This window comes from Corvus brachyrhynchos, unplaced genomic scaffold (genome assembly GCF_000691975.1).
Source record: "Corvus brachyrhynchos isolate BGI_N302 unplaced genomic scaffold, ASM69197v1 scaffold806, whole genome shotgun sequence".
Taxonomy (NCBI): Eukaryota; Metazoa; Chordata; class Aves; order Passeriformes; family Corvidae; genus Corvus; species Corvus brachyrhynchos.
In genome coordinates, this window is record NW_008238454.1 from 45,878 (window position 1) to 73,210 (window position 27,333).

At 42.6% G+C, this 27,333-nt stretch overlaps 2 protein-coding genes across 2 annotated transcripts in view; one reads left to right on the plus strand and one right to left on the minus strand.

The window, feature by feature from the left end:
- The window catches only part of ACSS1 (acyl-CoA synthetase short-chain family member 1), a 39,571-nt gene extending 39,309 nt beyond the window's left edge, over positions 1-262 (minus strand). The window contains exon 1 of the mRNA XM_017736941.1: positions 217-262. Coding sequence (XP_017592430.1) covers positions 217-262 — 46 coding nt within the window. The remainder of the gene's footprint in view (positions 1-216) is intronic.
- A 279-nt stretch (positions 263-541) lies between these two features.
- The window catches only part of TTBK1 (tau tubulin kinase 1), a 101,857-nt gene continuing 75,065 nt past the window's right edge, over positions 542-27,333 (plus strand). Inside the window, exons 1-4 of the mRNA XM_017736942.1 lie at positions 542-586; positions 15,592-15,741; positions 15,877-16,035; positions 23,540-23,687. Of these exons, the coding sequence (XP_017592431.1) occupies positions 542-586; positions 15,592-15,741; positions 15,877-16,035; positions 23,540-23,687 (502 nt within the window). The remainder of the gene's footprint in view (positions 587-15,591; positions 15,742-15,876; positions 16,036-23,539; positions 23,688-27,333) is intronic.

Here is a 27,333-nt window from a genome sequence, read left to right on the forward strand (position 1 = left end):
TGTCCAGCCGCATGTGGAAAGCCAGCCCGCTCCATAGAGGTCTCTGGGGAGGGAGCGCTTCTATCGCGTTACATTGGGATAACTCCGTGGTGCTCGGGTTTGAGGCAGGAGGCTGAGAGTTCCTCCTCTTTGGCGGGGTGGAAATGGTGCTCCTGTGTGCGTGGTCATGTCTCCTGAAGCTTTGGGGCTCAGAGTCTCCTGCCGTGGTGTCGGTACTGCTCGTGGCGCCCAAGTTGACATCGCTGGATGCGTCCATAGTCATTTCGCGTTACATTGGGATAACTCCGTGGTGCTCGGGTTTGAGGCAGGAGGCTGAGAGTTCCTCCTCTTTGGCGGGGTGGAAATGGTGCTCCTGTGTGCGTGGTCATGTCTCCTGAAGCTTTGGGGCTCAGAGTCTCCTGCCGTGGTGTCGGTACTGCTCGTGGCGCCCAAGTTGACATCGCTGGATGCGTCCATAGTCATTGTGCTTTCCCTGCATTCTGGGAGAGGAGGTATCCGGTGACCAGGGTCTGACCCACTGAGGACTCTGGAGATGAACACCATGACCTTGACGTGCATCTGGGATTTAACAGGGAACCAGAATGCTGTACGAAGCACTAGAATGACCTGGTCACTCTGACAGCTACTTGCATGACAAGTTCAAGACCCACAGTGGGTTTTGGGGCTGGGGACTGGATACCTGTTGGTATCATGTTTCTGAGCAGTTCAAACCAAATCTACTTTGAATTTTCTTAGGCTTGCAAGGTAGTTTGATTGATAGAAGGAGAGGTTTGCTAATTCTGCCATTTCATACGGATTTTTTGTAGTGTCACTAAAAATGTTGCCTTTTAGCAACAAACTTCTCAGTGAGTCACAACAGAGATTTTCAACCTGGGGACTTTCTGTGAGTGAAATCTAGCCTCGTGTTGTGTTGTACCACAGGATGTGCTAATGCTCCCTCAGCAGCAGTGTTTTGTAGGTGCTGTGCCTGTACAGGTGCTCCGACTAAAAAGCATCAGTTCAGTCTCATGAGTGTCAGTGTGTCACCACATTTCAGTGTGCTGCCTTCTTCTGAGAGTATAAAGAGGGCCAGAATAGGAACGATGTCTTAATGTTTCGGCTTTTTTTCCTTTGTGTGCAAGTGATCATCCAGCTCATAAGGAGCATCCTCGTGGTGATATAGGTGGAATCAGAAACTTTTGAGATGCTGTGCTCATGAATGGTGTACGTGGTATCCACTGCTGTTACTGCTGTGTGCTTTTGTGTGCTTTGTGGTAATCTCATTCCTTCAGGAGCAGGCTAAGTTCCTCTTCTTGGGTGAAATAAAGCACTGGAATCTCTTGTAGGACACTTTTATCAGGGTCAGTCTTGGGGACACCTGCCTAACTTTTTCTTTCTTGGAATAGTCTTCAAGGAAAAAGCCAGGTCCCTGTCAATGCTGTTGGTCCTCCGTAAGGGAGTGGCTCCAGTGCTAGGAAATCTATTCCATCATCCCCCAGGGTTGGTGCTAATGCAGTGGTGCTTGTGGCCCGTGTGTGGATTTCCTTCCCTCTCCGTTCCCAGTGTTTGTTGGTGAAGGCAGGTGTATTTCCATTTTGCATCAGGCAGCCTGGAGCTCTCCTCCAAGGGAAGTGGGTGACACTTGTTTTTCAAAGCAGGAATGATCAGACAGATCCAGGAAGAGCCAAATCCCACTTTCTTCTATATCTTTAGTGTGGGAATCCCTTCATGCTATTTCTTGCTCTCTCTTATGGAAAGATTGACACATCAGAGCTTATCAGATAGCCCACTCCTATCATGTGGGTCTTGTTGTGTGCTCACCTCTTCAATTGTGTCCTTTCAGTTTTTTGCCTTAGTCTTAATGTGCAGGGTCCAGAAAAATGCTTTGGGAGCGGCTCCTCATCTTGGGAAGTTCCTAGGTTAGATTTGTTTGCCAGAGCTCCATAGTGACCTTCCAGTAACATTGATTCACTTTGAAAACAGAGCAGAGGACAGAAAATAGGTCCTTATAGAGGAATAGGTGTTTATAAAATCCTCAAGAGCTTTGTAAACTTCCTTAATTTTTAAGGACGTGTTGGCTTTGTTGGTATCTTCTACTTTGAACGTTGCAAGGCGCAGCCCAATATTTGCTGGTGTGATTGTGGAAGCTAAAACCTGTTTTAGCTCTGCTAGTTTAATGAGCAAGATACAGAGTGGACACAACCAGTGCTTCCCTCCCCTTCTTCCAGTAAAAATAACCAAAAAGTGTGTATTCCTCTGAAACATCATGAAATCCCCTTAAATGTCACTGTGGGCCACCATCCCATTGGAATAAATGTTGAGATTGCTTTGAGAGGGAGGAATAAGGAAGACCAGCTATGAGACCTCCCTCCCTAGTCCAGAGGAAGAGTGGGAGAATCTGTTGGGTATTTATTGAAGCTTTAGGAATGAGACTTGAGAAGTGGGGGAGATGATGTGACTTTTACGTGGTGCATCTGAAAACGGAGACTCCCTTGCATGTGAGAGTTTCCCCAGCTATGAACTGGACAGTGGCAATCCTTGTTGGTCAGGCCAAACTGGACAGTGGCAATCCTTGTTGGTCAGGCCAGTCCATGGTCTTCTCCACAACAGTGCCCAGCACCTGCATATCACATTGTTGAGAGCCACAACAGTTCTCCCCAAAAATATGGAAAATAAGCTAGCAGTAGCAACGTGGCTTGGACATTATTGTATCAAGTGGCTTTTCATGTGAACTGTTCTGGTTTTCTGGAGACTGGTGGGTACATCAACGTATTAGGCTCGACGGGCAAAATAGAAAACTGCCACAGTAGGTTTTTTCATGGGATTCACGGTCCCTTGGCCCCTTTTGGTCTTACCCACTTCCACAGAGTTTTCTGTTGGGCCTTCTCCACTACTCAAGAGTTGCACACATGGGAGAGGCTTTTTTTTGTAGTTGAGAAGGAAGATGTTGACAGCGTGATGGACTGTAGAGCTGATCAAATAAGATGTGTTTGGAAGCCCTTTCCTTTTGGTGTCAAGCTGTGTCATCTTTAATTTGGTGAGCAGTATGAAAGGAACAAACTGGATCCTGCACTGGCCCCAGCTGGATAGGTGCAGTGGAGAGCAGAGAATGCCTGTGGGCACAGATCTCCTCTTGGAAGAAATGAGGCATCCCAGCCTTCTGAAAGAGAGCTGGTGTCAGCTGTGGCAGATGGAAGTGGATTCCTCTCTGTCTGTGCAGTAGGAGATGTTGTGAGGCCACTGTCAGCCCAGGAGCTGCCTGGGTCCAAAGCTTTGGTGTCCTCCCAGTCATGGGAAAAGACAAAGAGATGAGAAGACATTGATGTCTGGTGAAAAGGTTTAGATTATAGGATCATAAACTCGACTGCTCAGGCCAAAGCCCCGGATCACTCCAGTCGTTTCTCTACGAGTGACCAAGAGCTGATGCTCAAGGAAAGGCTAAGAAGACAGGCACACTGTGCTTGCCCTTGTTACACCCCTTACCACCGTGGTGGTGCAGGATGCAGCTTTTCAGCCTTTTTATTTGTTGGCCTGAATAATTTTCTATGTACACAAGGTGTGACCTGTGTGCTAAGAGCACTCTGTTGTGAAACCTAGCTCTGCATTCCTATGTGTTTTCCTCTCTTGTAGCCAGTTATTAGTTTTAGAGGAACTTTAGTTTTATCCTGGAACATCTTAATTTCTAAGGCCTTTGGCCTGATACCACACATATCTGTGTGCTTGTTGAGTCTTCCTAAAAGCACCTAGCCTTTCCTAATAGATCTATAAATCAGGGCTTCTCCCTTCTGCCTGCCAGTGAGTTTAATTTTTAATCTTCAGTTTTCTAAACATGTCTGTTGTGGAAGACTGATTTTCTAGATCCTCTGCAGAGCTCTTCAAAATAAACAGCAGCCAAAAATCCTTGGCATCTTCTTTCTGATCTCCCTTTCAAACAGTCTTTCAATTTCTTATCTGTCCATCATTTAGCAGACTGGCTGGCTGGCCGCTGGTCAGATGGGTAGAAAATATCTAGATTTTATCTGTAAGAATTTACTTAATCTCTTTTACATCATCGGGAAAAAACATCATCACTTGGAATCATTTGTACTGTTTTCTTCTTTTGCACACATCTTCTATTCTAAAAACCTTCTGTTGGCACAGTAAGTCAGAAATAAAACGAAGTAGAAGTTGCACTGGCCAAAGAATTTTTGTTCTTTTGGTTTTTTTTAAAGGTGATACATTTCTATTCAACAAAGTGGAATTATTTGTAAGTTATATTTAAAATTTCATCTTGGTAATGCTGATCTGCATGAGGAAACTGAAGTTCCCCATTGCCTCCTGTTTCCTAAAGGCACAGGCCATCTGTTCTCACATGGCATATCACTGTTGCTGCTTTAATCTGGTCTTACGGGGTAGCTTTACTATTACATTTTTCCATTTAGCCTTGATACAAAATTACTTCTTTATCTCCTATGAGTCTGTCTGTTTATTTTGTAGTGTGTAGTACTCTTTCTCTCCTGGAGTGACCTGGCATTTTTCTGTGTACCTTTTCCATGGAGCACTGGAGAACGTGCCTGGGTAGCTCCGTGTTCACCCTTGAATCCATGCGTCCTCATTCCCTACCTTACCTCTGAAACCTGTTGCATCTCTTTGGTTTTCTGGGTTTCATTTAAATACCTTATAATCCTGAAACTGCTCTTTCTCTGCGTGTGTGTGTGTGTGTGTGGTGTTTTTTTCTAAAATTCAGCCCATTTTTCCCTGAAGCTGTGGTTCTTTGTGAGAATCTGCCTCCCAGCACCTGCTCTGCCACTCCTGCCCCTGGCTGGTCCATAGCTTCTCGACATGCAGTTTAAATTCTTGATACCTGTTCTGCTCACTGAAACAAGGGTATGGGTATGGTGTAGCTGTCTGATACTTTCACCTTCTCAGAGGCATCAGCACAGTGCTCCTCTTGATTGGGCGCTCTAATAAATTGTCTGGCTTGTTTCCCTCATTTTATGAAAGTTGCTTGTTGTTTGCTTCCTGTACCACCTCAGCCAGAGAACAGAAGTCACCTTTGTGGTGACATTGTATTAGGAGACTTAGACTTTGTGGTCTAATTATGGCTTGAATTATTTAAACAGAATCTAGCTGCATTAGACTTCTAAAATTTACTAGTCTCAGAGTTGTGCTAGTAATTTAATCAAAACTAACTGGTTTCTTTTAAGTTTTGTTTTCCTTGGGAAAAAAAAAGGTGGCCTCAGGCAGAGTTACTCCAGTGTTCTTAAGCAGAAGGGACTGAATCCTTTGATCTCACAGAAGGCCAAGAGCTTCCTGCTGTGGAGACAAACACAGAGCACAGCTTGACTGAGGCTGAAATGGATCTGAGGTACTGCTCCTCCATTGTGCTGCCACTTGCATTTGACTGAGCCTACAATGAACCAATTCAGGAAGCTCTAAGCCAAGGAAATGCCCTTGTTTATTAGGAAGAGGAATAGTTTTTCTGCTAGTACAGGTCACCACTTGAACCCATGGTGGCTGACTAGCCCATGGTGGAATCTTACATACACCAGTTCAAAGCTGGGAGGAGAAAGGGGAACTGCTTCTTTTCATTTGAGGCAGAGTTTTAGATTGGCTAATTAGGAACCTGGAGCTGTGGATCCAGCACTGGGGTTTGTAGGATTTATGGGGTAATGTAGGTAATAGTGTAACAGTGCTCCCATTAAAGTCTCACCTTTCATTCATTAGCACCTAAGCACCTAAAATATGATTTTGGGGTGGGTGTTGGCTTTTTTTGTTGTTGTTGGGGTTTGTTTTGTTTTGTTGTTATTGGGGGTTTTTTTGTTGGGGTCTTTTGGGTTTTTTTGGGTTTTTTTTTTTTTTGGTGTGTTTTTGCTTTTAGTAAAATTAACAGTAGCTAAAGCATGCCTTTTTAGAGGTGCTCAACCTTGGTCTGAAAAGAAAATCCACCATCTTTCTTGTTTCAGATCCTGTCCTTAAGAAAAATACCAATGAAAAACTAATTTGTAGTTGTCAGGCTTCAGCTTCTAGCAGAAGATGAGCTGGAAAGGCAGAACCCTTCAGTTTCTTAAATTTTCATGATAGGGAGGGGAGGTACTTCTCCACTACATTTCCTTGCTTTTTGGGATTTCTGTGGGCTAAGTTCCGTGCATTTTAGAGAGTTTAGTTTTCAAGTGGAAGGCACCTTCCAGCCTTTTTTTCTGATCCAGGATTTTTAGTAGGCATGAGGCATGGATTACTGGACTCTACGGTCTCTCACCAGTAGGCAAGGACAGAATTGCCTCCCTTTTTTTTGTGCTTCTCTCTGCAGCAATGCTCTGCTCTGTATGCATGACCTCTGTGGCTTATTCATAGATGTCTGAGTGTGAGTTTGGTTGTATTCAGAAGCATTTTGTTGAAGATGCACTTTTCCTTTCTGCTGTTCCCCATTTCTATGAAGAAATAAGGAGTGGTTGCTTCTCAAGCAGAGACAAGGCTTATGGGGCTTTGTCCATTGAGCCAACAGGACAAAAGAGAAAATGTAAAAGGTGAAAATGCAAAGGGCAGGTAGTCAAGTAGTTTGTCACTCTTGTGACAGTTATGTGAGGGAAATGTCAGGAGCCATTTGGTTCCCAGGGCTCAGAGCTATCTGGTTGCATAGGTCCTGCAGCCTCTTTTCAAGTCTGGTGGCAGTTCAGAAGCTGGCATTTCTGGTGTGCTTGTTGCTTCTTTTGCAAAACAGATTTTCTTTAACCTTGCTGCCTGTGTTTCTGATTGGGATGAGATTATATAGGTTTTTCCCCTTCCAAACATCCCAGGCTGGACTTGAACCAGTAATTGTTCTGTCTGTGGAGTATTTATTATTAGAAGCATTCACCAGGAGCCAGCTTACTCTGGCAAGCTGAGCACACAATGCACAATTACTCATTGCAGGTTGAGATAGGTTTGAAAAATTGCTGTGAGCATTGACCAAGTAATGTACAAAATTTACTTTTCCAGTACGTTACTACAGCTATGAATAGAAAGTTATTTTTACATTAAAATATGGCATAAGGTTCATGATACTTTTTTATAGAAACAAGTTCTGACCATATGTGTTCTGTAAGAGGAAATTCTCAGAATCCAGTTACTTGGCATAGCACTGGAGAATTAAGGATCAAAGTATAAATGCGGTTTATGACAATGAATCTGTCCAGAAGAACACATTTTAGAGTTTTGTTGGGGGTTTTATTGGTGTGTTTTTTGTTTGTTTGCATTGGGGATTTTGTTGGGTTTTAGGGTTTTTTTCCCTGACACAACAAGCTGGTGTAAAATCCAATTGCAGAATGAGAAGGCACATGCCTCAGTCATAGAGCTGCTTAACTCCACAGATAGGAAAACTCCTGGATGGGAAGCAATTATTGGCATGTTCTGGGAGAGTGCAGGCAGGTACTCTCAGTTGTGGAATAGATGGCATCCTTGACACACGTGGAAATAGCTTTTATAGAGGCAGTCCAGACCAGCTTGTAAAGCTCTCCATAATCTTGGCAACACCCTAGTTCCTTGGAAACTGACTCACACAGCAGTGCAGAAAGAAATTAAACAGACCATGCTTGCATGTACAAGAATTATTGTATATTTTTGTGTGTTTTTCTAGGATGTTCTTGCATAGACTAAATATCACCACGGGAAGCAGTACACAGACTGTGAGGGTGCAATATCCCAGACACTCCTTTGTTGGAGGCTCTTCCTCAGAAGCACCAGCTTGAGCTGTTACGGCATTGCTGCACCACCAATTTTCAGAGGAAAATGAGTTGACATCTGTGTGGACTCTTGGTGTGCTTTTGGGTTGGGTCATGCAGCAAGAGTCTTATGGCAAGAATGGGGATTTTTCATATCAGCAAGGAAGAGAGTGTGTGGTGGAGAGGAAATACGCAATTTGCTAGAATCAGTACAGTTACCTGCAGAAATTGCTGGGATGCATTCCCCGCCCACACCAGAGGCACTACAGCAATCTGTAGGAATTACCCTCCCCAGAGCAGCTGTAAAGGCTGTGGCCAGGCAGCCTCTGGGACATGGCGCTGCTGTGGCAGTGACCAGAGGCAAAGGACAAATTTGATAGACCCCAGGACTGTGTAAGAAGGACTGCTCAACAGAAGAAGAGAGACAGTGGGAAAAGTGGGAAGCAACCCAAAATGGTGATGGAATAGGGACAATTGAGGTAAAACCGATTCTGCCAAAGAAATATTTAATCCCTCTGCCTGGATGGTTTAGATAAAGCCCAAGGGGGAACAGAGGCAATGGCTAACAAAGTACAAAGGGTACGGATGGCTCCAGGAATTTATGTAGCAACATAAAAAGAATCACAAACTCTCTTTGGAAGGTGTTTAGCTATACCAGGAACTTAAATCCCAGTGAAGACCAGTTTACTGGATGGATGTGAACACTTGACCCAGTATGTTTTCTATATGTACAAAGAGTTCAAAGAGCAGAGTAAGTGTGCTCAGTGGTATCCATCCACTCCACCTGAAATGCAGGTATATTATATACAGCCTGGAGGGGAAGTGTTAGTTAAGGCATTCTTTAGGAAATCCAAATTACAACCTGTGTGGGGCGGTCCATGTACTGTTTTATTGTGTTCCTAGTTTGCTGCTAAAGATTTTGGTAAGGAAAATTGAAGATGCCATTCTCACATCAAACAAGTAGTGATGATCAACCAGTTGATAAATGACTGGCTTCTGAGAATCCTTCATGATTTTGTGTTGGGAATCATTTAAGTATTTGTGCATGGGAATGTATAACCTTGGACTCTACCCTATGGCTATCTTGTTAAGTTTTAATTCTGTTAAGTTTGTTATTTGTAATAATGTTGTAGAAGGACAGGGGTTCAACACCTCAAAATTGTTTTGTTTTTCCTTTTACTACATTAGCAGGTATAGTTAGTTAAGAGAAAGGAAGAGTTGTTGAGGAACACACCTGGTGTGGGTAGCTGGGTGTGCAGCTGCAGTGGGAGCTGCAGGAAATGCCTTGGAAGGAAGGAAATGTCTGGAGGCCCAGGCAAGGGGCCATAAACTGGTGCCACCCCTTTGCCAATCAAAGGCCATGGGGACATGTAGGGCTGGCTGGCTGGTTCATCCAGAGACTCTGTAGAACTCAAATAAAACCGGATAAGACCCCAGACCAAATATCCCCATTTACCAAGAGGCACGTGCAAGGGGCGTGAAGAGCACGAGAGGAACACAGCCTGTAAGGGCACAAAAGTCCAGTGGTGCCAGTGTGACTCCCAGAGTGGTTCCTGAATAGTCAGACAGGAAATTTTCCTTGGTAAGCTGTCTGTAAACTAAAAAGGGATGAGATAGAAGATTAGAGAATGAAACTGTAGATTTGCAGGCAGCTGAGGAAGGATGAATCTGCTCCCCTGAGCATGCACCAGCTAGAGGGAAGAATTCCTTACATAAATGGGAAAATGGTTACAGAAGGGCTGTAGGGGGATGATTTAAGTGACTAACAGTTGGCATGATTTGTCATGTTTTTGTCAGTCTCAGGAAACCTATTCTGTGTAATAACAAATAGAATCTCTGTTGTGATCAGCACTGGGCTTGAAGACTGAAAAAATGTCCCATTTAGTGTCATTTAGTCTGATATGACATCAGTGCAGCAAGTGGCAGTTGCCCCACTTAGGCTAATTTTTATTATGAAAGTGCTTGGTAATACAAAGTCTGCATGGCAAATCTATAAATACATGAATTTTCCTAGCAAAATATCCTGTCTTCCAGAATTTGAATCATATTATGAAATCTCTCATCAAGAACTTACTGTTAGGTTCATAAACTCTAAATAACTTTTTGACAAGTTTATTTAATACTTGGTAATTATGGTGACTGCATCTATCAAAAATTTCTGAATGGGTAAGATGAACACAGCTTTCTCTGGAATGGAGGTTTAAAATGATTGATCTCAGGCTGTGGGCCTTTTAATAACCTGATATAATAGGTTATAACAAGACCGTTGAGCAACAGATGTTATCAGTTTGCTGTGTGCCTGAGTTGTTTTTTCAAGATAAAATCCTGTTCTCCAAGAATAAGGACTCAAGGAAGGTCCTGTTGACCACTCTGAAAACTGACTTGGAATGGCTACATTTGGTGGAAGATGAATAACAGGCTCTGCACAAAAGCAGAGAGCAGGGAGAGGACATTCCTGATGGGACATTTTGCATTACCTGAGGATTTGGTCACACGCTGGTCCAGGATCAGGTGATGACAACATAGCCCTGTGTGTCAGGTGTAGGCTGAATCTGATATCATAAGTACAACCTCTGTTTAGTACTTGCTTTTATTCAGATATATTTGTTTTGGCTGCCAGCAGACTATTCAAGCTTTTCAGTAGTGATTTATATTGATTTTGCAGGTACATATACTTAAGCTGCAGTTAAATGTTCATTGTAGGCAAACCATAATGTTTGCCTGTTAAATTAGTAGAGGTTGAGCTGGTTATGATATCAGAGGGATTTCCTGGTGTTGGATTTAATGTTCTGCTTGTTTCAAATTTGGAGCAACTCTGTCAAGGAGATTGGTGGAAGATAATAGACTTTCCTTTCAAATTCTCCTGCTCCCCATTGTTTTACTTTACTGCTGAGATGTGTTTGGGGAGGATTAGGATCACATAAACCCCTGGCAGCGTAGGCGTGCTTATCTGGTGTGCGTTCCTAATGATTTGTTGTCATAATTACCTGTGCTGATTCTCCCTGCAGATAGGTGGGTTTGGCACAGAAATTACTGGTATGTCTGACTGCTCTGTAATGTATGTGAATGCAGTCTCTGGCAGTGTGGAATTGTTTGTTTGGGGGTTTTGTTTGATTTCCTCAAGTCCTGTGCTGTTACTTTCACTGTGCAGGCAGTGATAGTTCAGTTGGCTGTGCAACTGGGTAGCCATAATAATGCTGTCAAGGTGCATCTGTTATCATGTTTAATATGTATGTTCTGCTCAGTGCAGCCTCGTGTTAGGAGAGAATCTGGACCTTGATTGATTGCAGTCTGCCTTGATTGCAGTTTTTTTTGTTTGTTTTTCCCAGTCACTCCTTAATGGTCATAAACCATTCAAAGATGAAAAACAGTCCCAGCATCTTGCAACCTCACCTTTAGATGTTTCGATTTTTACAGAAGTGAAATGCTATGAAAAGCAAGTCCAGAGTTTCTAAGGCTGATGCCCTTCCGTGCCTATGAGAAGAATATGGCACAGAGGAGACTTTAGGCTGCAGCTGACAGGAGTTGAGCCTACTCTCTAAGCAGGGTTTGCTGCAGCAGGGGCAGCCAGTGAAGGAAGACGAGTCTTCAAGGAACAATTCAGAACCCTACGAGCTCCTGCTGTGAGAGCTACCTTAACAGTGTATGGCTTGTTTTTCATTGCTGTTTCAAATTCAGCAGGGACTATGGTGTATTCCAGGGCTGAGGGGCTCTTAGTCCAGTGCACTGCATTTTTTTTTAAATCAACTTCTTTCCTGTACTGTCATACACATTCCTACCCTGATAGCAGAATGCTAGTGCATGGTACAACTTATATATACAAAGATTTAAGGGGGTTTTTGTTTGCTTCAATGTGAGTGATTTAATTTTTATAGTTGGTATTGTGTGTTGGAAGGAGATGATGTTGGAAAAACAGTGAGGGACACTGAGTCCATGCAGCTACTGCTGCCATTAACTGAGCCCTAGTGCTGCTGGGCACTGGCACTTGGAAACTCCACTCATTTTTGTTTTCTTACTTCTAAGCATTCTCAGTCCTACTTTTTATGTTCTCATCTTATTCCCCACCCCATCTGTTTCATTCATGTTCCTGTTGGGAACAGCTGAATTATGCTTAAATTCTTCTTACAACTGTTTTTTAAATTGTTCCTCCCATGCAGGTATTGGACAGGGAGATTGATCTGATTTCTAGACTGCAATTCATTGGGTTGCTTCTTTTGGTTTTGCAGATATCCAACTTTGTCTCACCCAAAAAAATGCTGTAGTTTACATCAACGTTCCATAACACTTCTGGGGTCTGCTCTTAAGGTGGATCATGCTCCTGATGTGGTTCATGGTAGGGAATTTGGTCAAGTAAAGAGGGTCATGGGTTACAGCAGTCTAAATTGCTCTAATTTGTAGACTTCCAGAGGTAAGGATGTGTCCTGAAATAAAGTGGGATATTGCAATTCCTCCACAGTGAGATTAAGACACTTAAGATTATCCAGGACCCTTAGTAAGGTGGTGAGAGACAGAATTCCGTAGCTTTGTTCTGCTGTTTAATAACCACCCCATGTCTGATAGGTTTTGAGCTTGATGTTTGTGAGTGTGGCTGTACTTTGAGCACTCCAGCCATAGTATGCTGAAACTGAAGCAAGCCAACATAGGAAAGATCTCATCTATTCACTAGGAATTCCCACAGGGCATGCTTGATATTTATAAGTTTAATTTTAAGAGTGCTATAATCCTGTAAAATGAAGAAATAATTTTTCCAATAAAGCTGTTTAAAATTTTGCTTGCATGAAAGAGAACCTTGTAAGATAGGTGATTGGGCTGTGTATATGAGACTTCTTCTATCAGTTCTTTATTTTTTGTTCTCTGACCTCCTTGAAGGGCTAAAGGAGACCTATTTATTATATATACACTCCTTCTGCTGAAAGTACCTCACCAAAACACACTTTGGTCCATACTGAGTCATACCACAGGTCCATCTAGGCCAGTATCCCAACCTAAGCTGGCAAAGAATGGGTATCTAGGATAGAGAATAAAAGGTGGAAAAGCATATAAAATGACTCTTCAGACTGCTCATGCCACTTCCAGTGAACTGGTGAACATGGGGTGCTTTGCATTTCTTTTGTTATAAAGGCCAAAACTAAATTTATAAAACTATAAAGTTTATGTGTTTGTGGAGTTTATATAGTTGGCTGAAGGAGATGGCAGTATGGAAGAGTTGATTTCACACTTCTTCATGCTGAGGTTGGCCAAGAGATGGAATTTGGTCCTACTGTTGTCACTGTTTATTTCTCAGCTGCTTTCTTTTGTGCTTCACTTGCTATTTCTAGGAAGGCAGTTTTAGAGTATCTTGGGCTTGCTCAACTCCCTTGCATGACTTAAGTGGGGACAGGGGTACAAGACTTTCTTGACATCCTGTCCATTTCCTACAGGAAAAGACAAACTGAAAGTTCTTGTTTTCACAGTCACTGTACTTTAAATTATGTCTCTTGATATTCAGTGGTTGACACATTTTAGAGGTAAGGAGAGTGGTATAGTGTCTGGGTTTAAGACACTTGGGTAACATTTAACATGCAGAAATGATGCTCACTGCTGTATATTGGGGAGGAGAAGTAGTGCCTTACCACTCTTCCACAGACCATCTCTTGCCTCTTCCCTTCTGTTAGCAAAGTCAGCTCTGGCATAGTGCTGGCTGCAGGTTTTCATGGTGGACAAACAATATTTACATGACATTTTATTAATTTAGAAGGGATTATAATAATGCATAAATTAAAAGCATAATTTAGATGTGCTGATGGTTTCTGCACAAAGGCAGCTTCATTCCTTCTTTTGCCCCTTGTGATGCTCCTGGGTTCTTAGGTTAACATGTTAGATCTGGCTATGGACGTAGGTAATGCTTGGCCCTTAGGCTTGAGCATGTTTCTGCAGTATTTATACTGCCTCAGGAATAAAGTATGGATTTGTGCTGCTACTGTGATCGTAAACAGCTTGGAATTTGTTTTGGACTATAATTAAATTGGCATTTGCCTTAGCTGAATTACTCTGGCGATACCAGAGCATATCTGTAAACTTAGTTCTGTAATTCCGTATTGCCAAATGGCTGCTATTCATGGTACTGCCCAGGAGGATTTTATTCTATTTCAAAGCCAGATTCCTTTAAATAACAGACATGATATCTTTGTACATATGTATTAAAATTTTGATAAAGGGAAGTGGAATAGTGCACCAAGGAAAGCAATCGTACCTTGCCTGGCTTTGAGTGCTCATGGGCTTTCATGCTCTGTCTCTCCTCTAAAATTATTCCTTGGAATTAACTTTTCCACCACGAGTCACCAGACTGAAATCTTACACTAAAGTGATGTGAAGAGACCTTCAAGAGTAGGCAGGGGATACTTATTTCTGTGTGTTTATGTCGGGGGGTTTTGTATTTTCGTAATGTTGGAAGTTTGGGACAGTCTATAGTTAGCTAACTTTTCTTTAAATACCAGACAAAAAGCCAACTTTAAGGGAGATTTTTGCAGGCATTCTCTGTCCTGTGCCTCCTGCAGTGATGTGCGGGGAGGTTGTGTGCTCGGTACCCACTGATAGCTTAGGGATGGCCAGTTCAGGTGTTCTGGTGAGCATGAGGGAGCCTGGGAATGGCATTCCACTGCTCATTAGAAGAAGCAGCACAAATGTTGTGCTGCCAAACACAGCAGGTATTTTCTCTTTCCGATTTCTTACTTCAGTACCCGATGATTGAAAGCACAGCTACCCCATACAGATGCAGGACTCTTTCAGTGAGAATTCAGAACATTTTGCAGCACCTTTCTTCTGAACCTCTTTAATACCCAGTTTTTTCTTATTTCTCTTCTATCGTTTTGATTGTCCTTTAGCAGATGTTGGATTGAACATTTCTCAGCAGCCCTCTTGCTGAGTTAGTCTGCTGCTCTTTTTTTTCACGTAGTTATCTTCTATATCTGGAGTGAAATCATCTTTTGTGAAGATTTTTATAAGGTCTCTTTGAGATCTTTTGTTCATGTTTTGTTTGATCGTCCTTTGTCTTGCACTTTTGACATACTTCTGTCTGCTGCTTCCTTGTGCACACTACATGCTGGCCACTTCCTAGCCTTCCCTCTCAGCCCCTTTATTGCTAGGGAATGAGTTCTTTTCTCTGCTTGAGCTCATAATTAACTGGTAACTTTTTTCCTTTTTTTGAACCTGAAGAAGTGTGATGGTTGAGTGACCAGCTCTACCCTTTTTAAAAAATTTGGAATTTATGTTGTTAATCTAAGTCTGCAACCAGAGTGCTACAGTAACACTCAGTTTTAGAAAGGAAAATATTCATATTTTGGGGGAAGGAAAATAGGATTGCCAAGATCTGGCCTACTTCTAAAGCCAGTAGAATATCTAAAGAAGATCTTTTATTAGGCCTGTCTCATTCATTTTCTTCTAGGAAAGCCGAGTTAATGTGTTTCTGAAAGTACTTCTTGTAGAACATTTATAACAAAAACCCCTTAAAATTAATATCAGCATAGGCTATCTGGAGTTCCATATAAAGGCAGGAAAAAGGAGCAAGATGAACACCACAAGCACAACTTATCTCTCTGTATTTTAATTTGATCATCTTTAGCACTGCGTGTAGGGTATGAGGATGACTAAGTTATACCTGGCTGAAGCCTTTTCTAGCCATCCCCATCTTCTCTGCTTGGCTGTTCATTACAGTGTTGTGTCTGTAACCCTGGCCCTATATGGGCCTTATACCCTATTCAGACTTTTTAGGCTTATTGAGTGCAATATTCAGACTTTTTAGGCTTATTGAGTGCAATACCTGGCAAACCTTTCTGATTTGTGTTGGATGTCATCCAGTGCAAGCCATAAAAGCTGCCGAGGTAGCAGCTGCTCTGCTAAAGCAAGACTTCTTTGCTTGGTAACAGTAAGAGCCTTTGCAACATTTTGGTGTTAGGTTCTCTTTGCCTTCTTGACTGTCAAGCCCAAGAGCAGTGGAATCCTGCATGGTGTAGCTGGTGATTGTCACCCTTCAGTTTGTGCTGCTGACTTGGAGCACGGTTGTGTCTGTCAGGTTACACATGGAGTGAGCTCTGGTGTTTGCAAGGTGAGTTTGCCTTCTCTCCTAAGAGGGTGGTTCTGATTTAGTCATAAACAAAACCTGTGGAAATGCAGCATGTACTTATACTGCGACCTGTAATAATTTTGTCATTCATTCCCCCTGCCCCTTTTTTTTCCCCAGATAAATGGCTCATTTAAACTGGGAGCTACTGAAATACTCTCTGGCTGGCAAATGCAGTGCCTAGCAGCAGTCATCAAGGACGAACCAAACATGAGTGGTGGAGGGGAACAGGTCGACATTCTCCCGACCAACTACGTGGTCAAAGATCGCTGGAAAGTGGTGAGTAGCTCTGGCTTTAATGGCCCAAAGAGACTCCCTCCTCCTCCTGCAGTAGTACAGCAACTTCCCTACTTAATCCTGGCCTCTGGCAAGCAACAGTGGAGTGGTATGATTTGATATGTTAGCAAGATACTGCAGAAAGAAGGGTTTTAGACTGGTATTTTCAGAAGACTAAACCTGCCAAGAATTTTTAGGTAGTATTGAAATGTTGCAGCACACTCAAATAATTTTTTTAGTAAGAAACTTAGATTTCAAATTACTGTGGCAAAGAATACTACAGACATGACTATAAATAAATTGCATTACAATAAAATAAGGTAAAACCAAATGTTTCAGGTTGGAATGTCAGCTACTTCAAGAGTCAGAAAGTCCATGATTAACCAGCTGGTTCAACTTCTGTGTAAATTTATTAGGATACTTAAAATGATATCATCATATGTTGAGTTTTAGTTCTTACCTCATCTGTTGTGCAAGCTGGACTGGCATTTGCATTTCAAATGCTGAAAAAACATTTAAATCCCATGTGTGTCATTGCCTCAATTTTTAACTGGGATTATCAGCACTCTCTGAATCATTAAACTCGCAGCAGAAGCCTCACTAATCTGAACTATAAGTGATTTGCAGTAGTAGTGCTGAGTTGTTCTTTATGCTGACTGGCTGTGGTACAGTGGCCCTGTGAGTTTTGCAGTGGAATGTGGAGAGCAGAAGACTAAACAAATTTGGGACTCTGAATTCACTTCAGTTCCAGGCTGTGGATAGGTTATTTTTCAATGGCCCACTTCAGACAAAACATTATCCTTTCATTAGACTTGGCTTGTGCCTTATCTCTGTATTGACCTAGGCAGTTCAGCTGAGCTCTGTTCTTGTTGCTCCCTACTGCCTGTCTCTCTTCACTTTGTTCCAGCTTTCTCCACAGCCTTCACTTTTCTGTCTGGCCTTTTGCTGAACAGCCTATTTATATTTTAGCAATTCAAACTGTTCTTCATTCTCCTTGCTTCTTGAGAGCAGATGGAGAAGCTCAGTTTTCTCTGTGATTAGACACCAAAATGGAGACAACTCCTTTGCCCCTCCCAAAGCTTTCTGTCACGCTGAAGGAAAGCTTTGCTGTGCTCCTGCAGCTCTGGACTGGAGCACATATACCTGTTTTGGAGAGATGATCCATGGGCAGGTTAACTGACATATAAGACTTGAAATGTGCCCTGTGCTCACCAGTGTCTCAGAAAATAATGCTTGCAGCTTTTATCTGTCTCTCCTTGCACAAATGGAAATTCTCCCAGAGCCTAAAATTTGGTTAGATTGGTGCATGTTCTTTGCCAAGATGAATTTCTATGCTCTCCTTGATGCCTTTGTTTCAGGTGCATGATTGCTAAATACTCATTCTTCCTTAACATGAGGAAGAACTCGTTTATATTGAGGATGGCTGAGCCCTGGAACAGGCTGCCCAGGGAGATAGTGGAGTCTCCCTCTCTGGAGATGTTCCAAACCCACCTGGATGGGTTCCTGTGTCACCTGCTCTAGGTGACCCTGTCTTGGCAGAGGGGTTGGGCTAGGTGATCTCTAGAGGTCTCTTCCAACCCTAACAATTCTGTGATTCTGGGATTCTCTGTTCTCCTTTACCTTGGCTAACTTTGGCTCGTACCATTCCCTATTCGTCGATCTTGAAGTTTCTCGTTCATTGACAGGAGTGCTAAAACTTCTGTAAATGATAGGAGTATTTTTGTAACAAAGTCTAAACAAGGTAACTTTGTTCTTGGCAACAGCAGAACTCTTAAAAGCACCAAAAACTCCAAATAAAGTCTCGAATATGCTCAGTGATGCTCTCAGGGGAACATTTTAAACCAATTTTGAAGTTCGTAGAGGCACTAAGTGTGGGATTCAGTGCTTCATTGTTGCAGGAATCTGTGACTGGGGCCTACTAGAAGCTCTACCTACTAACTCTGCCTTAGAAAAGATAGAAATATGCAGCTGCATTGTCAACAACAACTACCTCTAACTAGAGGAATAACCTTTTATGTTTCATAATGTCTCACAGTAGCCTTAAATACTCCAGTGAGGTCATTGCCCCACTTGAAGGCTCTGAGAAATGCCTTGCTAAAGGCTGTAAATAGCAATGAGAAATCCTTTTCCGCAGCTCTGAGTAGAGCTGGGAATTTGACCATGTGCTAGCTGACTTGTGCACTGTGAGCCTTCATTGAACAGTCATTTCCCCCCACTCCCCCCCAAAAAAGTGCAAAATGCAGACCCTTTCCTTTCAGGCAGGCCTTCTGTGCCTTCCCCTTGCTTTAAGTTGGTGTGGGACTAGTCAGAAGCACGAGCTGTGAGGGGCTTGGAGTAATCTGGAAAAACTGAAAATACTTCTGGTGGCCCAAGGAAATAGCGTAGGATCAAGTGACAGAGGAGAAGGGGACTGTACCTTAAAGTGAGCATACAGCTGTAATGTCAGGAGTAGCATTTTTTCCTCTTGTCACAGACCTTACTGAATCTAACCCAGAACATGCCTGCTGTATTGTCCAAGCTTTGCTGTGGGTGATGGATCCTGCTCAAGCAGGTGTGTGGCATATTTATGGGATGCTGGGGTGCAACTGCCAGAAGGTCTTTTGTGTAATTTGTCCTCCCAGTGTCTCTGACTGTCTCTGGCTGGGCATCAGCTTGAACCTTGTAGCTCTTAGTGCTGGCATACTTCCATTATTGAGCCGATTTCTAATTTTAGATTGTTGTAATGTATTCCTTGAATTCCTTTCCTCCTTTCCTCCTTTCTGCTGGCTGACAAAGCTTTGACAAATGGAGATGCTAGTTCTCTGCAGTTAGCCTGCTGGTAGTTCATTTTCCTGTCACTTGAAGTCAGTAAAGTTTGGCTGTCTGACAGCAGTAATATTTTTGTTCTTTGTGAAAAAAGACATGGACAGGGTGTGCTTATGGTTTTTATCAAAATTTGTAGATTTAGAAGTATTCTTTTTAGTCATCATTCTTTACTTGCAGATGTTTTTGATGCTTTGACTAGATGAAACTTAGACAGTACTGGAACCTCATGACTTCTGCTGAGACCTCAGAGGGTCTTGATGCACGTGTGCTCTGAATGATGTGAACAGCTTTGTTCAGGGGAGGGAACAAAGTCAAACGTAACTTGTACTTGCTTTGAACTAGGTATGGATGTCAAAGCTGAATTGATGTGTCTCTTTATTTCACATTAATGCCTTTTACTGGGGATTCACAACTGACACTTATTAGCAAGACAGAGCTGGCAGCTCCTGCACTGAGCTTTAAACACAAGTGATGACTCGAGTACATGTGTATGTTCTTTTGCTAGATGCAATCCATGTTTTGTTTTCTTTCAGGTTTCTGAGCTTCTTGATCTGAAGCTCTCCTGTTTATTTTGGAAACCTTGCTGGAAACTGCACAAAACTTCCATGGATTCTTTACCTTGTCTTGCTCACAAGGCCATTTATGATTCCAAGAGGGAACCTGGGATAAGGAAGGTTCTTTGTCAGACTTGGGGCCTGTTTTGGTCTCACTCTTGAGTTGCTTTAAGTGGGCTTTGACAGGTCTTCAGATGATTCAGAATGTGGCTGGTTGAGTTCTTGATTGGCTTCTCAGTTCATGCCTGTTTTACCTGAGTTTGTTTCCTTTGAGATCAGATCCTCCTAAGCAAGTTGAGTGGGCTCTGGAGAGTTTAGTGAACGTAGGTCAACTCTTCCTCAGCTGTTAAGTCAGATGAGGTCTACTGGCCATTTCTGGATCAAGTAGCCCATTGAGTTGGGCTGCAGGAGTTGCAGGCTTGGCTATACAAGTGTTCCTAGAAGACAGCCACAGTGTCACTGTTTGACCGTGTGAAACCTTTGAAGCCTGTGGATGACAGCCTTGATCCTGGCTGAGTTCACTAAAGGTTGTTGGCTTTTCATTTGGTCCTTTGCTCTGGATTTAGAGCACACATTCCTGTTCCTTGGTATTGCCACCGATCCTGACACTGAACCACTCCTGTCTTGGTCCTGGAATGTTATCCTGGGAAGGTCTAGTCTTTATATAATATCCTTGGAAGGCAGATTTTGTTTAGAGCAGTGGTGGCGTATATGCTTCTGGAATAAAAGATTAAATTTGTATTCAACCCTATTTTTGACTGGGGTTGTGTGTTGCCTTGGTTTTTTGAACTGTGTCTGAAAGTACTGATTTTTGCTTAGTGAGAAGGCTGTGTGTTGCTGTTGTTGTTTTGGGGTTTTTTTTAGTAGGCTTTGAAAGATTGAGCTACAAGACTCTTTTTCAGGATAAATCCAAAATATTTCAGAATATTTAAAGGCGACTTGAAAGGGAGCCATCTGTGTTCTGTGTAACTACTGATTGTCTGTGTGCAAGTCCAGATACCTCCCTGTTTGATCAGATGAACTGTTCACTTGATTCCACAGCGTGGACACCCAGCTGACACACAGGCTCCTGCAGCTGGGTGGAATGAATCCTGCTGGTGTTGTCAGTCTGTATCCCAATCTTAACAGTAAGTGGGCTGGTAGAAGGTAGGAAACAGGACCAGAAGAGAATATTCCCAGGGCAGTGAGGCTTAACATGGGCTAATGACTCATGATTACCACTTAGGTGATTCTAGTTAGATGTTTCATTCTCTTTCTTGAATTTGTGTTTGCAGTTTCATTACTGGCTTGGGGGTTTTTGGGTGGTATGTGCCCATCTCTCCTTTGTGTCCAACAGAAGGCTGTGCTGAGTTCACCTTAGAAAGTGAACTCCCACAGAGCACTCAGACAGTGAGGCAATGGATGTGTCATAAGCCCCTGAACTCAGCCAAGACCTTGACTTACAACAACTTGCTCTGGAACAAAGGAAAGGAAATGGCTGCTGATGGCCTCTGGATGTTGCCGAAAAATCAAGAAGTATGGTGGTGCTAGTGGTAATGTTGAATAGATGGTACCATCTGGTGTGCCGGGAAAAGTATGCCAGAGAATAATTTCCATAAGAGTGTGAGCAAGGATGCAAGGAAGCAAAGGCAGCTTTGACAGCACTCCATTGGCTGGAATGTGTATATAAAGTCAGTTTTCTGATTCAGCAGAAGCTCCAATCTTGATCTTGTGTTATCTCCCATTTGTTTCTCTGTAGGCTTTTATGTGTCCTCCAGTTTGGCTGTTTTGCCAGGTGTGCAGTCCCAGTATTGTACTTTTTTTCCTGAACCTGCTTGTCTGATGCACACATTCCTTTGCTTTTTCTGAGGTAGCAGTCCTAGCCTGTCCTTAGTTTTTCCAGACTCCTGATCATTTTTTTACTCCTAAAATGAACAACCAACTAATTCAGTGAGAGCCTCTAGAGCAAGGTGTTCTATACTGTGCATCATGCACAACTGGACCTTCCTACAGATCCTATCCTAGTCATATCACTGTGTTGTTCCATTTATATTGTAGTACCTTTGCATTTTGACAACTGTGTGGGACCATCAGAGCATTTGTTGGGGCAAATAAGTGGAAAAGGATCGTTGTGTGTGTCTGTGCTGGCTCAGCAATATTTCTCCCCAGATCTATTTCTTGAATTAATCTACCCAGTGAGATGTTTGGGTAGCCTATATTTTTTTCTCCATCCCACCTATGCTGTGTTGTATTTTTTGCTGTTGACTTTTGCTTGTTATCTTACTCATTTTCTAACTAGGAGTTTTTTAATCTTCCTTAAAGTCCCTCCAGATCCCAGCTTACCTTTCTGCCTTCTGTAGCTTTTACTGTCCCTTTTCCTTTCTCATGAGTGTATCAGACCACAGATGATCTTGTGTGATGAATACTGAGGTATTTGCTGACGTGTTGTTGCTATGCTGAATGCAGCACTGTTTTGAAAGAAAGATTTTTAATAGCCAGCTCGCTAAGTGTGAATTTCCAACTGGAAGTAGGGCTGCACAGTAATAACTTATTAATAATCTGTGCTGACCTAGTTATTGGGCTGTTTACTATGGGAATATGCCTGTTTGGCCCTGTGGAAGGTCATGAGGAAAAATGACAAGAGGTTGCTCTGGACAGCAACTTTCAAAGGGTTATCAAGTAATAGCTTCAGAGACAAGGCTGGCTGTCAGGCTGTTAATATGGAAAAAACTGCCTTCTTCATGTGGACCTGTTTTTCTTGACCTGGGAGCCAGAAGAGCAAATTATGTGGGTCCCCTTTGGGAGGAAAAAACCCTGCTCTTGGTAGGCAGGGCCCTTTGTTCAGCAAACTGGACAGATGCACAGGACTGGCCTTTGGTGGTACAGAAGACACTAAAATATCATCTAAACCTCATTAAACATTGTGTACAATCCATGTTTAACTATCTGTCTGACCAAAACTTCATTTCCTCTCTAAGTGTTACTGCTGTTGTTGGAAAGAAGCGGCACTCAGGACTTCCAGGGCAGTTGTTGAGAGGGAACAAAAGATGCTTAAGGGAAGCGCTGCAGCTTGGTTCAATGAACAAGTTCTAAGCAAATCAAGGGAGCCCATATCTATCTCTGCTGTAAACCTGAATTTCCTCCTGGGCAGCACAGTAGGCTTTAAATATATCTAAGAGAAATAAATATAAAATAATTGTCCTTGCATAGACATTTACACTTGCAACACATGAGGAGTCTGTATTATACATGATTATATATAACTATATGCACATATGCTGTCAAGTCTCAGCAGGAGGAGGATCAAGGAATCACCTTCCAGGAAAGGCAGAGGATCCTGACTTGCCCCCTGAATGGGTGGCTCCTCTAGAGCAGGCAGGCTGACAATCTATCTCTAGAAGGTACATATCAAATATGATGAAACTTAGACATCTTTAGCTTTGAGTTTATGTCAACTGAAGTGGTGGAATCCTATTGTGAAACAGTCTTTAATTTTGCTTAGAGACACAAAAAGCATAATTTGGTTGAGTTTCAAACTAAAAAGAAGAAGAGACTGAGAGCAAATGAAGCTGTACTGGTGGCTTGTACACCAGTTTTGAGGTAATGCAGTTGGCAGTTCTTTGAGATGTGACACTGAAGTAACTTTACCACCAGAGCAGGTAAAGCATCTTGTAAAAGATTCCAGTGGATGTTTTGTTCTGTTTTTAAAATCCTTTGAATGTGATGCAAACTTCATTTAACTTATTTCTTGAAAGGTTAGTTTTAACTACCATGGTTATGTTTTACTGCAGAGATGTATTTGTTAGGAGGGAATGACAGTTTGCATCTGCCATGTTCTGGGCAGTGGTTCTGCTATCTCCTTGAAGGGTCTTTCCTTGAATTTTGGCAAGAACATCATGGAGTCAATAGGCATTATCATTTGCTTTTAAAAGTATCACCTGTCGTTGCTTGGTAGGCTTGTTCTTTGTTGTAACAGCAAAGAATTTATACATAGCACAGTCAAGTGGGTAGCTGGACTTTTGCCAGGCTGTGCAGTGAAGGGATTCAGGCACAGCACAGATTGGGAGCTGAGCTTGTTCTCCCTACACAGTCGAGGAGCTGGCTTTTTGAGAGGCAGCTTGATATTTCCTCTTGTGTACGTTGTACCAAACCACTTTGTACTTTTCCAGCTGAAGAAGATTGGTGGAGGTGGCTTTGGGGAGATCTATGAGGCGATGGATTTGCTGACCCGTGAGAATGTGGCCTTGAAGGTAGAATCAGCTCAGCAGCCCAAGCAAGTTCTCAAGATGGAAGTGGCTGTCCTGAAAAAGCTGCAAGGTAAGGCAAAAAGCCCTTTGGAAGTGATTCAAGTCACTGTGCATGTTAACAATCAGAATCCAAAGTTGCAAGTGGTTTTTATAGTTTTCTCTTCAACTTCCATCTGTATGTGATGTCATGTTAAGTCATCCAGCTGAGAAAGTTGTTATGTTCTGCAATTCAAGTGAGGTCCAGCAACAGGGACTGTTTTGTCTGCCAGGGTATAAGGACAGTGAGGAGACTTACACTGAACTATTGGTACACTGGTCTGTGCAATCTAGTGATACTGATTAGAAAATAAGGAATAGAGGAAGCAGCATCTGGCTAAGAAATGAGGTTGCCTCCCAGAGGACCTGGAGCACTGTAAGCATGACAGAGGCTCCAAGTAAAATGGTTGTCTAGTAGAGGAGTGCAAAAAGTGGATAATAGGAAGTATAGGGAAACTGACTATTAGATAATTTTTCATGTACCTCACTGTCCTGAAGGCAAGGTGTGAAGTGATGTGCCTGTTCTTAATTAGAGTGCAAGGGAGGTGTCTTGATGCAGCTGTTCCTGGCTGAAGGACGGGGGCTTCTACCAAACAGATTGCTGTGGAGGGATGTAAGCAAGGGATTTCCAAATCTGCCTTCGAGGAGTTGAGAACTGCTGTTGGCTGAAGGGCATTGTGCATGGATTTCCTTGTTAAGGCAAAGCCAGCTATTGCCAGGTATAGTTTCTGTTTTGTAGTATAATACACATTTGAAGGGATGTTCCTTTCTGCAGGATTCCTTCTTGGGCTGAGGAAATGCCTTCTGCTGAAGCAGTGAGTAATATCTTTATCACTAGGGCTCATGCTTGAGAGATAGTGTTGTGGCCCTATGTTTGTGTCTATACCTTTGCCTTTGTACAAAATCTCCAGAGAGATGATTGTATTTGAGGGTGAGACTGTTGCAAGCCTTGTGAAATGAGCTACACGATGTTTGTGACAGATCGCCTCTAGGTAAAAGCCGGTGAATTATTTTTGAAGGTCAAATTGTTTTCCACATTTCTGCTCTCCCAAGAGGAGGACTGATAAGGCCTCTTTTGAATACTCTGGGTTGTAATAAATGCAGCTGAGCTCTGTAAAGGAGAAATCAGCCCAGGTCATTATAGGGACTCTTGTTGATCTGTGAAAGGCCTGGATACACAAACTCCGAGAGGACAGCAGAGCAGGTGTCTGAGGTCTGAAAACACTGCAGTGAGGGCAAGCAAGGCTGTGAATGAGATTTTTTGATTTTGTTGTTGCATTTGAAACTACTCTGAATTGAGTGAGGTTATGACTGTGTGGAATGACAGATTTTAGAGTACCAAAAGACAGTGCTGTCATGCTGGCCAGTGCTGTCATGCTGGCCACTGCCAATAGGTGCTGCATCCAGGGCTGGGAGTGCTTGAAAAGCATGACCTGAAATCACCAAACCAGGACTAGCATCAGAAAACGTACAAGGTGTTGACTGATACATGTGTTTATTTCTGGAAGATTGTTGAGAATACCAAATGCTTGAAAAAACACCCACATTTGTGCATAGCATGATGCTGGTAACTGGGGAGAGGGACTGGTGGTGTGTGGAACTAGGAAAAGCCCCTTGGCAAAGCAGTTAGTAAATATTCAGGGAAGGGACAGAAAAGACAGAAGAATCAGAATTGGCTGTGCATCAGCTATCTTGCATGTAAGAATGACACATTACTTCAGCCATGTTTTTACAAATCAAGCTATTCTGTGAGGAATTTAGCTTTTTTTGTTTGAAGGTTAATCCCCAAATGCTTTACTGAAATAAATGATAAAGTTAAATTAAGAAATTGGGTTGAGAGCATGGGGAATCGTGTATTGTGTATGTTTTCACTGTGAGTGTTGCAAAGAGGTGAGAAACATTTCAGAAAGGGAGATACTGTCTTTTTCCAGCAGTTGGAGGGTGGGGTAAGTTGATGGTATTACCATAGGTGATACAGTCAGTTCATGGATTTCCAGATGAAAATCAAGGGAACAGTGTTGTCTAAAATTCCTCTGTACTTTTCTGGTAGAATTGAAAATTGCAGTCCCTCTTAAATAGTCTGGCTTTATTGTTTTCTATTTAGGTGTCACACCAACCTCAAAGGACTAATGAGCTGCTGCTCTCTCCAGAGGTTGTGAACAGAGTCTTGCAAGTTGCTGGAGTTCGGCAGAGTTTGGGATAGAGAAGGTTGGCCATTGGCCCATACTGCAGACCTGGTTTGGGTGCAGCCTGACCTTAGAGTGCAGTAGCTCCTGGTTGGTGTGGACTGCAGGCTGTTGCCAACAGTTGGCTTTCTTGGACAGTTTGTGGGATAGCCAGATAGGGAACATAGCTGCAGGTAGGTCCCTCACAATGTCCTTCCTGCACCAGCAATCCACACAGAACAGCTGGAGAAACAGTCAGGTACTGACTCTTCTATAGAGTCTCTGTACTTTCTGATAAACACCACGTGTAGTTTTCTGCTGTGAGGGTGGTCACGTGCTGGAACAGGTTACCTAGAGAGATTATGGTATCTCTGTCCGTGGATGTACTGAAAACCCAGCTGGATGTGATCCTGGACAACATGCTCTAGCTGTCTCTGCTTGAACAGGGGCATGGACTAGATGGTCTCAAGAGGTCCCTTCCAATACAAGTGGTTCTGAGATACTTGAGCTTGGCTATGTGAGATCACTACCACTTCAGTATCTCTCCCCTGCTCTGTAGAGTCATTCTGTTCTGCTCATACTTGATTTGATTTTTCTAGCTGTATAGTGCCTTTTCTGTATCTGTTTAGTTATTAATATGTTTCCCAAAGGCAAAGTTCTTTCTAACTTGCATCGTTACTTGGAGGGATCGTAAATCATCTCTGACCAAACTTCCAAATCTATTAATTGTCTTGGATCTGTGAAACACCAGCAATGGTGCCCTTTTATGCTTTGGGCAAAACACAATTGAGAAGTCATCTTATGGAGTTTCTTGCTCAAGCAGGTGATGAGCTGGAGCTCTCCGTTGTCCTGTTGTTGCATCTTTGCCCAAAAAGTTTTAGCAACATTTTTGTCTTTTTCTCACCTTCCGTGGACTGTGTTAGTCAAAATCAAAACCTTTTGGTCTCACAAAGTTGCTGTGGAATATTTCCTTGTTCAGGCTGAACTTGCAGGGCTCAAGACATTCTGTCTGGTGCTACTCTTTCTGGCCAATTCTAATCAGAGCATCACAAGATAGCTTTTTATTTTAATCCTTGTGAAGCACTATTTGGCTTACATTGTCTTGTTGCTCCTAGAGAAGCTAGTAGAGAATTACACTACTAGGGTTGAAAATCTTAACCAATAACAAATTCAGAAACTGTTTCAGGGATAGTTTGGGCAAATCTGCACAGTGAACTTGTGCATGAATACAGCTTCTCCGACAGAATTCTATTTTAGTGCCAAGCCCTCATTTTATTACCTTAGTCACTACTGTAAAACTATCTTTAAGCAAGATGTGTGTGATTGTACCATTTGCACACAATTTTAACCTATTGGAATTTTCTACTTTGCAGGCAAGGATTTTGAAACCAAGTCTAAGCTGCACTGGCAAAACTCTTCCTGCAGATTGTTTCCAGCAGAGGAGGTTGCTGGTGTAGTTGTACTCGCCAGTGTTTTGCTGTGTAGACAAGCCTTTGGGTCATGTGCATTAAAAAG